Source organism: Bemisia tabaci, chromosome 2, assembly GCF_918797505.1.
Source record: "Bemisia tabaci chromosome 2, PGI_BMITA_v3".
Taxonomy (NCBI): domain Eukaryota; kingdom Metazoa; phylum Arthropoda; class Insecta; order Hemiptera; family Aleyrodidae; genus Bemisia; species Bemisia tabaci.
The window spans coordinates 47,326,648-47,338,814 of record NC_092794.1 but is presented as its reverse complement, the minus strand read 5'-3'; the positions used below and the strand labels follow the sequence as shown (position 1 = coordinate 47,338,814).

The window sequence follows — 12,167 nt, the reverse complement described above, 5'->3', positions numbered from 1 at the left end:
AAAGTCAAATAAAGAAAATTATGTTATTTTTCAGTTATTTTCTTGCCTTAAGGCCTATTAGGCCTAACCTATTTTGATTTTTATCTAAACAGCAGCTAGACATGTCTGGCAATGACCTCCAACTTGAGCTTACGTACAGTCAAATACTTAATTCCCACTCAAAACCCACCGACAAAAATGAATAAATATATACTATTGAATGCAAGAATTATAACATATATTTTCCTTTCTTTCAAAGTAAAGACAAGAGATGAGAAATTATAAAAAGGAAGGGGTAGGAAGAAAAGATCTATAATAATAAGAACAGACTAATGGGATCGGAGTATGTTCTTTAGAATTTGTTTGACATAACTGTGACTGTTGGATGAACAGAACGAAGAAGAGATGGCAAGCAAATTTCACATGTAATTCAAATGTAAATTCAAAATGCCTTCTCCATTCTGTTAATAAAGTAAGGACGACAGACAAAGTTTCGTTTGTGCAACAAATGAGCTAATTAATTGGATACTGCTGCATGAGCCATGAATCTTTCTACAATATGTTAGTATTACAACTGAAAACTTAGTTGCTACTTCTTTAGCTGTGTGATGTCCCATTACACTATTGTCTTTGAAAATGTCTTAAGCAGCACTAGTTAGTCAGTTCAAATGATGAGAATTGATAGGACACTTCTTATACAAAACAAAATGACCGCAAAATCTACTTATCCTTCCAAAAGAACATGATGAAAAGGACACTTGAAAAAATAAAAACCTTCCTTGATTTGAACAATAAACAATGACGGAAAAATTAGATTTTTCCCAAATGGAGGGATGGTGACACTTGAAAAAATAAAAACCTTCCTTGGTTTGAACAATAAACAATGACAGAAAAATTAAATTTTTTCCAAATGGAGGGATGGTAACAGTATTATTATTATTATTCTTTTAATGACAAAATTGCATCATCTGAGCAATGATATTTGATTTTAATCAGAAGACCTTTACAGTTAACACATTTTTCAGATTTGACTTGAATAAAAGCTTCATCTCTCCCAAAAATTCAAGCGCTGGAACTCTTTAAGCAGTTATTAAGATATTTCTTAAATATTAATAAAAACTTGACACGAGCTTCTGAAGAAAGGTTGCAGCAATGATATTCGGATAATTTCATAGGAGAATTATTCTATTCGGTATACATGTTTTTGGCACAAAAAGGGTTGATAAAATCATGATAAATCATGAAGTAGGTAATGTTTTGTTCTTCATCCTTTGGATGACAGATCCTCCTCTGTAAAAAGTATCATCCGTTCAAGAAAGCTCGGTATGTAAATTTTTTTTGATGACAATGAATGGTGGACAAATACAAATGATGCGGACAAAGAATGGTACAAATGAGAAACTTTAACGATAATAGAATGAAATGGAAGCATTTTTGAAAGGCTAACGAACAAAATTATGTTAGTGAGAAAGCATCTCATTCACGTGAAAGACAAAATTCAATGAAGGTCAAATGATAGATAGGGAGGAGAGATGAATCTTAACTTTTCTTTCAATTTTTTGAAGAAAAGAAAAAACGAAAAATGACGAGAGGCTGTACTCCTTAGAAAACAATTTTTGAAAGCTAGACTATGGAGAGAAAAAATTATTTAAAAACATGGATAAAGATGGCAATCATACAGGTCACAAACCGTCATAGGAGAAAGACGATTTTTTCAATGAAAACCTTAAATTAGTATTATCAGTGTAAGAGGAGTTCAGGTAAGTAAGAACAGATCATTGTCTAAAATCAGAGAAAAAAAAGGAAGTGAAACACTGAGGCAAAATACATACTTTTGGCTGGCTTTTGACCAGATAAAGCATGGACATTGGACAAGGATATCATAAGAAAATTAATTTTATCAAGAGATAAAATTTAGAAAGTTTCTTTTAGTTTTCTGTTGCAGTATTAATGAGAATAACTTTAAATAATTGGTAGGATTTGGAAGAATATATACTCTGTGAAAATTTTTAATTGGAGACAGTGTGATGTTTACTCCTTGAACTCAGAGGGCCTGAGGACGACATTATTATGCACTTCCCTTAAAGGAATATGCATAGAGAATGAAGACACGACTGTGAGTATAGGATTTATTCACTGTCTAAGCAATGTCAAAGATATTAATTTATGAAACATTTTAAATGATGTTAACATGTTATGATTACTTCAGAAAAAAAGAGAGAATGTCAAGACACAAAAACTTACTGCATTTCAACGGAATAGACCTTTCTGTTCACAGTTTCTCAATATGCAACATGAAACTTGTTTTAACAAATTTATGTTCTGCATCTTTCCTTGGCCAATTACTCCTTAAGATTTTGAAGCTATCAAGTTTTTAATTTCTCCACAACATCAGAAAAAAACAGACATCAAATTTTCAAAAAATGATCCACTGTCTTAAGTTATTCTCCTCAGAATAAGTTACTATAAAACGGAAAGGAGAGGAGTAACAAATTCAATTTATCAATGCTTCCACTTGATTATACAACAATTGAAAAGATATGAGAGAGGAGAATGAGAAAAAAGGAAACAACAGTAGGAGAGGAAACTTAAAGAAATAAGTATCTTTCTTGAAATTAAAGAAATGAACAAGGAAATTACTCTTCCACATTAAAAGGAAAAAAGGAGCATATGAGTCACTTTCTCACATTTTTTGAACTAAAGGACTGGAGAAAGGTAAAATAAAAATTGAACCCTGGTAAATAAAGCAAATGAAGAGAAAGGAGAGGAAAAAGGAAAAAGAAAAGATAAAAAGAGCAAGGATACCATCGGTGTTACATCAAGGCCACCTTGATTTCAAAAGTTGATTCTCGACAACTATGAACTTAAACAAAACTTCCATCCTTAAAAAACAGATCTCTTAAAAATAATTTATCATAGGAATCAAAATATGGGAAATTCCAGTACAATGGTACCTGTTGCGTTGGTACCAAGAAAATCTGCAAGAGCAAGACGTCTTACACAAGAGTAAGATTATACTCATTGCATGTTCCCGGTCGCGGTTGATTCCAAGATTTAAAAACTTCCCCAATGACCTCCTCTCGAGGCCGCGGACGACCTGCCGTGGAGCTCCGTCAAAACTGCGGAGATAAAATCAAAATACTTTCCCTTGAGTGCTTATCCACTCGTCTTGTTGGTTGTTATTTCACACCCATGGTGTCCATCCTTCATATAGTAAAGCTAAGTTGTTAATATTTGTTGCTTCACCTATGACCCAGTCAACCTGAACACAGAAATGAGAAAACATTTCAAACAAGAAGAACAAATTTACTTAGAATCCCATTTTGACACCTACATTTCTTCCACTGAAATTAAAAAAATTTTACTCAATTCTCCTTCAAAGTCTGTTGACTATGTAACGACTTGACCTTTCATAAAGGTAGTTATGACCATAGTTAAATAAAAATTGTATGATTTTCACTAACAAGTGGCTAGCATGAAAGCTGAATTCGCTCCTAGCCACAACAAAATCTGGTAAATCGAGCAATCCTATAAATAAAAAAGACAGCTTTTTCACAACAAAAGCACAATATTTGGTTGAATAGTCGGCAAAGGTTAAGAAGTTTGATTCTTGAATTTTTCTTGGTATAATATCAGTTGCTTTGCTTCTGACCAAATCTGTTTACCTTTCTCACAGGAACAGAGAGGGGAAAAAATTAAAATAAGTTAACCTTACTCGATTTTCCTCATCAGTTAACTTTAACTCTCGACCCCCATGCCCGTCAATGAACTTCCGTTTAGTAACACTCCATGTGCCTACCTTCTGAAAGGTTATTGAGCATTTAACACTGTAAAATCTCTTTATAGACGCCCTGCCGCCATCCCTTCACGGAAAGTCATCTGTCAAGGTCCAAAGGATTCAACTCTTCGAAGAAATGTAATATCCGAGTCTTAAATTCTTGGAATTCATGGTCAACTTTGTTTGGAGCCCCCTTTTTTTAAAAGAGGTTCCAGATAACAAACACGTCATGCCGTCTTCGACAACATGATTTTGCTGATGCTCTATTTATTATGTCAATGTATTTCTCATGAACTGTGATTGACGATGACTATTATTCTATTTCACTGTCCTCTCACACTTCCTAATTTAAACTGTGGTCATAGTGCCCATGTATACTCTTTCCACAAGCCATTTGGGAATCAACAGCACCCTAGTGCCTTGTGTGCTAAAGCTATTAAAAAGGTACCAGGATTTGAGGTGGAAACCCACAACAAGATTGCAAAATAAAATCCTATTACAAATAGAACTGTGCAGAATTTTAAGCTCAGTAAATCATCAGGAATTTAAAATTGTCCTTGCAGAAAAACAGCAAGGTTTTGGGAAAAATCTGTTAAATTGCAGAATTTAGTCAATGATGCGTTTGGTAAATTGAGCTTTTAAACCAAGAGAGAAAAATCAGGAAGATGGAGGAACAATTCAGAGAGATCCATGCATAAAGCGTATTTTTGTCCTTGATTGGTCATGCAAAGATCTCAGATGTGTTGTACGCTTCATTGAAACATCAGGACTCATCATAATCCTGATAGTTTTAGGAATAACCTCTGGCCCCAACGACGAACCAAAAATAACACCAATCCTTGGTGAGATGAACCACGAAGTTAGTCATGTGACTGACAAAGATTTCTGGAGATAACCAAAAATCAACCAAGCACAGTGCAGCACCGTACAATTGCTGCACTATAATTTGATGATCCCCTCAACAACTTTGAGCTCCATAATTGTTGTCTCAACTGATTCATGACGAAAATACCCTGGCCACGAAATAAAAGTAATTCTGATGTTCTTCATGCGCAGAACAGAGCTTATTATCAAGCATAATCTGTTCATATTGTGAATGAGATACAAAAGAATAAATTTAGGAATAAAAATTGTATTAGCAAAAGAAATCTGAGTCCAATTGAATATTACTGTTTTACTAACCGATTCCTGAACAGTCAACTTCCTGGTAGGATCTGGGTCGCGTCCTTCCAATTTTAGGCGCACTCGCCGCCAAACTGACATAGCATAAGAGTTACGTTCTTGCATGACACCACGTCGACGCCCTAAAGAAGAAAAAAAGAGCACAGCTAAGTAAAGGACAAAAATTCCTTTCATTAAATGGTAAAATCTGATGCTGTTTTGACCAAAACGCAGTTTTTCAAGTTTCTTGAATGTCATAACAGTAGGATTCATGAGGAGTAGTGAAAACCTCACACGATAGGTGAGTGTGATTCTGTTAAAGATAAAAATTCGCGAACGATGCATAAAACTGACATACCAAAACTATGACCGACACTTCAATTTAGACTTATGGATTTTGATTGTGAAGTATCAATCCTCATCAAATCATGGAAAAAGAGGGAGTAAAGGGATGTGCCAGAAGAATATTGGTTGTTACAATAATTTGGTGTCCCTTGAATATTGAATTACTTGATTTTGTTTTATTAAACAGTTAATGAAGTGATTATCTGGTAAGCAATGATCAATAATAAGTTAGATATTGCTATGAAAAAAAGGGAAAAAAAGGAAAAAATTCAAAATGACATAATGTGAAGCTTTATTCACATAAAGTTATTGAAAAGAGATTTTGTGGCACTTTTAACAAACGGCAAAGGGTCTCATACCTTTAGGGGTGGATAATCCTGCGGGCACTCCTTTCTTCGGAGACATACAAACTGGCTCTTGCCTCAAAAGGGGTGGTCTTTTTTGCTTCAGTTCTACACTTTTATCCAAGGACAAATTCAATAGTTCATCATAGATTAATGCTGCAATCAAAATGGAATATTAATAAGTCTTGTTACGCAATACAGAAACCCTCCAAAATTTTCAAAAAACAAAAATACATTTTAACCTCAACAGGTCAGAACTCAGTCAAAAAGAGGAAAGAAGAAAAACTCTTAAACTCACTCAAATTGCCAGGTTCAAATTTTTTTTTTGATTTATACAATACTTCAAAAGCAGAAAATAAATTAAGAACCCATGGACTGAAGACACATTTGCATACAGGCACACACAGTGGTACTCTTGCAAAACATTAAAAAGAGAAAAAAATAATCTGCACGGTAAAAAAGGAGATGACTCTTCAAAATTTGCACAATAGCATTCAAGTCTGTGTAAATTTATTATGAAGAAGCATAACGTACAAGGGAAAAAAGAAAGAAGTGATGACAGGAAGACTTACGAGTTAACTCTACTATGGCTGATATTTTAATGATAGCGTCACGAGCCATTGAAGCAGAGAAAGTGTCTGGAAGGAGTTCTTTTATCAAGTTTGCTAGTTGCTCATGGTATAGTTTGTAGTGACCAAGATATTCCTGCAGACTTGAGAAACTATTTTCCTCCATCTGAAAAAGCACAGAAAATCAGAAAACTGCTTAGAAAGATGTACAGGAGCAAATTAATTTCTCATTAGATAAAAATGAAAAACATTTGGGATGGTGCTTGAAAGTAATCATTATACCCTAAAGGGAAATAAAGACAGTGTTATAAGAATAAAAAGACAAGGTAGTTGATTTTACTAACTGGAGAGTAAAAACTGAATAAAACAAAAGAGAGAGATACGAATTACTAAAAAAGTAAAATTGAAAAGTATAGATTTACTCACTAATTTAGGCTATCCATTGTTTTTTTACTTTTTGTCTCTTCCTTGAGAAATTGAGAGTGAATAATGGAACCCACCTTCTAGAATGCTGGAAATCCCCAGAACGCAAACATTTTAAGTTGGTGTGGCACACCATTTATACATGGTCGCTCACAAAAATGGGAAAGCCATAGATTCGTATATAAACAGGGCCAATGTGAAAAATGGGTAAGTTAAGAATTTATGAAACCTTGGAAAATGGGAGATATTCATGTTTCTTGTGTTAAAAAAACTTCTTCAACAACATTTAACAACTTTTAAGATTCTGATTATGACATTTGAAGTAAAAATTACTCACTTTCAGGAAGGTTTTGAGCAGAGAGCGAATATCAGCCATGATTCTAAGCTGTGAGACAGTCAGTCTTCGTAAATTCTGAACACAAATCTTAACTTTATTGTGCGCTTCAAACACAGCCAACTGGAGTGGTTCAATTGAATGTAGCACTTCTAGTGTGCATCCTAGGGAAGCAGAAAAATTTGATTCACCATTAATTCATGTGAATAAAATGTAGATGATAAATTTATCTCCTAGAGAAGTTCTCGAAAAATTCTACTGAGGGATATCAGATAAATTAGATTAGCTCTCCTTTTTACTTTCTTTCTTTTGACTGGAGGGTTTAAACATACCTGGCACAACTTCACCTAGGGAGGAAAAAATATGAACCGTGGTTCATACTTCTCCTTCCTTCCTTCAATTCATTTTAAAAAATAAAAACGAGCATTTTATTAAGCTTGACTGAAATTTGAGAGTAGAGGAAAAATATTAAACTCACAAAATAAAAAATCAAAATCGAGAGCTGTTTAGGATTGATTAACTATGCTCTCCTCAACTTCAATGAAACTAAAGGACTAGAGAATATTCAAAACCAGTTAAAAATGTAAAATATTCCCAATAAATTAGAGACTTTATCAAAAACATCAATTTTTGTATTGGCTATTCCAGCAATAATAAACTCTATTTCTGTATGAAATGACTTTAAATAATACATTCATCACCAGCAAGTACCTGATATTAGTGTTTCTGCTTTTTTCAACCATGACCAGTCAATAACTTCTCCAGGAGGAATGAGTTTCACTAATCCTTCCTCTAAGGGTGTCAAGGAACCATGGGTGTTGATAGAGAGATAAATTGCATGATCACATTTTTCAATCAACTGAAAAATATAAAATAGAATACACCAGACTATTAGAACTGAATTAAAATATGGATCAAGCAACGGATCTTAATTACATCCAATGAAAAAGGTTTAACTGATAAACTAAGTTTGATGATGATAAAAGCTGAAGGTTTGGCAGTGAGGAAGCTTTTCATCAGTTTGTAAGGGTATGAAAAGAACAACACATTGCAAAGAAACGACACACAATGAGACGGAAATGACGGACCAAAGAGTTGGAGGGCACTGACAGACTTTTATGAATATTTTCGATGTTTCAAATACTGCATTGGCTGTGTACCCTGTCCAAGTTCAAACAAAAATCCATGTTAAAAATTGATTTTAAATCAAGCGTATCTCGTACGTGTGGACCTTATCACTTCTTCAGGGTAAATAAGATCAAAGGATCTAAAACCTGGAAAATAGAACTATCTGTGGTTACCTCCATGAAAGCAGCATCATTGGCTAGGGCTTCTTTGGTTCTTGTGCGTAGAGCCTCATGGTGCAGGAATGTTGAGCACAGGCCTGCAACAGCAGCTGCCAGTCGCTGCTCTGATCCAATTCGCTCACTTTCAGTTAACACATTTGTTTCAAAAGCACTCAGAATCTAAAATGGAAAGAAAAAAATTCAAAAAAAGTCTACATTTGCAAAAATTGATTTCTTGTGGTAAAATTAAAATGCAGATATGCCGGAGGTACGTTTCATTGAAGGTAGATTTTAGTGGAGATAAATTTGTTCATCAGGCTGTGATACAAATCTTAATTCGGGAAAATGATGTAATTTATTTTGCTGCATGAATTATAACGCTTTAATTGAGTGGTGGGAAGTTGGTAATTGCCATTGCGACCGCCATCTTCCTTTTGTGACATACATGTTCTCAATAAGAGGGGGTTCTGTTGAAATGCCTTTTGGACACTCTGACAAAAACGAACATTATTTCTTTGCTGGGACAACTTGGTGGGAGATTTAAACCAGCTAATTGTTTTTCTCAGGCTAAAAACTATGGTAAACAACTACAAGCAGGCCAGTCCCACCTCAGATAAACTGACTCATTTTCATCTATTTATCCTTTCAACAGAAAAGCAGTGAGCACATTGATTCTTACAGCCTGAATTAGCCATTTTCACTAAAACTATTTAATTACTTAGTAGAGATCAAAAAAGAAACTTACATCTGTCAAGGCAGGATTAGCTCCTACAGCCCACTTCAGACGTTGCTCAACAGTTGTTATCAAGTTAGACTGTTGTTCTCGGACTTCTCCAAGTTTCACTTGCAGAGCTAGCAGTGCCGACGAGGTTTTCCTTAGATCAAGCATTAAATGGGCTCGACCTGCAAAATTAAACAAATGGCATAATCTAATGAATATAAAGACATAAATTAAACACTTGGAGCAAAAGTCGAGAAAACGAGGTTTCCCCTTAGGTAAATTTTCAGAATTTAGAATACAAAATGAGAATGAAAAAATATGAAAATCTACAGCCCCCCCCCCTCCCCTTCCAGAAAAAACAGGCAACAGACTTCGAAAAGGGACATGATTGTTGCTATTCACTTGGATTCATGGTCAATGACGATAAATAGAAAGAACAAGGAATATTAGGCTGTTAGTCATCATTGAGTTTGTGGATGACGGCGTCAGCCAAAAAAAGCCTGAAATGCCCAAAAACAGCAGAGAATAGGTACATCAATGATGTCATCAACTGTTGTAAGATGATGTCATAAAGGGGTTCTCTGATGACATAATGTAAAAGTGATTGGAAGGGCAAACATAGAATTTTCCACTGGAATTATTGATGGGAACTCTAATTTCAAACTTAGAACGCTGTACTACAAAGTTTTTTTTAGAATCGTAGATAGTTGAAGGAGGGCAGTTGATTGTTCAAAAAATCAGAACTATTTCTGGACTTTCCAGACTAGGTGACATCTATCACAGTGCGACTGTCTATCTTCAGCGCCCACAAAACCATCTTCAGAAATCAAAAATTTTCGAAGGGCATATACTCACTTAAAGGAGGACCTGGAAGACTATGAATAGTGAGAAGATCCTCATGGAGCCAATAATGTGCTGTGAATTGTAGCTGTAACCGGTGCACTGTGTTGTTGCTCACTTCGATGTCTTGAGTGAGTCGCTGAGCTATCTCCAGGCGTCGCCAAGCATTCTCGCAATGGCTCACTAGCGATGACGCTTGAGCTAAAGCAGAAGAATTTAGTGACCCTTGTCGCAAGCTCTGCTCTACATTCTTATGACACAACTCCTCAAGGGGCACTTTGTTCTGGGCTCCAATATCTCTCTGTTCAACTTCACCTTGAAACAAAGGATTAATATAAAGATACAGTCATATTCAGGGACAAAAAAAGTATAACCGAAGGAAGCAATGCAACGGAGAAATTCTTAAACCATGTATCTCTGTTTGCGATGTTGGAGACTTCCTGTCGTACTTTATTTTTTAAATGGAGAACTGCTAAATGTCAATTCTTAAAAGTTTTCATGATTTTTCTCTTCAGTGCCAAGGAAATTCTAAAAAAACTTCAAGGAATGATGTTGGTATGTTCTCTTCTACAAAAATTAAATTGGAGCGGATATTTTTTAACACTGCAAACGAAACACATAGTTTGGGATTTTTATCGCCAAATGGTAACATTTCTACTATAAATTATAATTTTTTAACACAGCACAACATGTGAGTTCTACTGTGGTATCTAGCTTTTCTCCTCTGTCAGCAGATAATTCCTCAACTAATAGACTGTTATGGTGGATTTGAAATTGGAATTCGCATGCTTTTTCAGGTTTACCCAGATCAATTCTCTGAAATGCTGAATGAAAAATGATATTACTGAGATTTTCAGATCCAGCTAGGAGAAAAGCTGCTGCAGTTTATAAAAATTTGATACTTCCATTTGGTCATTAAGTCCTTTGTCCTCAATGTCCTCTAATTTTCAAGCTACTGCCAGACTAAGAGAGTATGATTGAAAAGACCATGCCGGTTCCATTGAAACAAAATAATTCATTTTCGTTTTCAGGTAACCCTTCACAAACCGATTGATTTTCGTACCCCCAATTGGAGAAACAAATTTAAGTTTCGAGAATAGATATGAAAAGACTTACTTGTTACATTTAGACCGCTGCGCTGCAAGAGCAGACAAATTGTGACAGCTAGAGTGTGAGAAAATACTCCGAGCAAGTTGCGTTCAAGGAAATCAGCAATGAATCGTCGAACCGGTTTGCACAAGATATCATCACTGTAGAACGATGTTGGTGCACCAGCCCCACCAATGAAACCAGCTCCCATGATTGTGCAAAGTGAGAAGAAGTCTTGCATTGTTTGAAGTCGTTTTAACAAGAACATGTCATTTAGCACCTCCCGGAATTCCACTTCCCAGACAGGTGCCTGTAAAATGACATCAAATTGAAGATCAGATTCATTGGAATTCAGATTTTAAAACCTTGGAATCCACTTAATTAGAATAGTGAATCTATTTAACAATCTTTAAATTTATGTTACAGGCTGAAAATATAGTTTTTCCCTAACATAGATGTAGAGGGAGCAATTTCTTCAATTTCTTCTTGCCGCTCTATTCAAAACTTCAATTTTGAATCTTATTCAGATTTGAATCGAATTTTTTTAAAGGTTTTTACACCTGAGCCAAATTTTTCCATCAGTGGTAATTTCTTTGCAGACTTACTCTACGATCCTGAGGAAAATTCGACAAATTGGTGTCCTAAAGTCTCACGCTACTGTTGAACACAAAATTGGTAGTGGTTCTCTTCTGCTGTGTTTCTATATCACGCGGGTAATCACTGTTCTATTATAATTATGATGGTTAGTCTGAAAACTAAGTGCTTCTCAAATAGGACTGAACATTTTAAAAAAAACAACAAGGCCCCTGGATCTTGCCGAACATCACAGAATGAATAACTACAGTTTCAAAATTAAAAGGTAGTCGATAAACAACAAACAGAGGATAACACTAATTGGTAGGAAATAAAATATTAAAAAAAAAACATGGGACAAAAGATAAAAATCTAGTGAGTACTTACAGCAAAAGTTTTGGCTTCACGAATTTGGTCGACAATTTTCCAAACAGATGGCACTTGCAAAGTTCCAAGAGCAGTAAAAAGCTGAGACGTTTCAATGTAAAGATTTTCAAAAAGACCGTTGAACGCCATCAGAAGCATCTGACCTTGAGAGAGGGAGTCTTCCGCCTCTTTAACTTTTGTTAATGCTTTGAACTGTTCCCGTAAATCTTTCACGACTTGAAGGGCGTTGCTGTGCGGGGACTGAGAACAGAAATACATGGATACAGTCAGCTAAATCTTCGATAATTATTAATCACTACATTCATATTTAAAATCCACAGATTCCCTATGTTTTTGTC

General features: G+C 35.1%; 1 protein-coding gene across 1 annotated transcript in view; it reads right to left on the bottom strand.

The window, feature by feature from the left end:
• Positions 1–200: 200 nt before the first annotated feature.
• nonC (serine/threonine-protein kinase Smg1) overlaps positions 201–12,167 on the bottom strand; it is a 39,321-nt gene continuing 27,354 nt past the window's right edge. The window contains exons 23-33 of the mRNA XM_019040145.2: positions 11,830–12,069; positions 10,897–11,179; positions 9,796–10,095; positions 8,965–9,122; positions 8,235–8,399; positions 7,645–7,792; positions 6,937–7,097; positions 6,180–6,342; positions 5,623–5,763; positions 4,940–5,061; positions 201–3,241 (exon numbers count right to left, since the gene is read on the bottom strand). Of these exons, the coding sequence (XP_018895690.2) occupies positions 3,164–3,241; positions 4,940–5,061; positions 5,623–5,763; positions 6,180–6,342; positions 6,937–7,097; positions 7,645–7,792; positions 8,235–8,399; positions 8,965–9,122; positions 9,796–10,095; positions 10,897–11,179; positions 11,830–12,069 (1,959 nt within the window). The 3' untranslated portion in view covers positions 201–3,163. The remainder of the gene's footprint in view (positions 3,242–4,939; positions 5,062–5,622; positions 5,764–6,179; positions 6,343–6,936; positions 7,098–7,644; positions 7,793–8,234; positions 8,400–8,964; positions 9,123–9,795; positions 10,096–10,896; positions 11,180–11,829; positions 12,070–12,167) is intronic.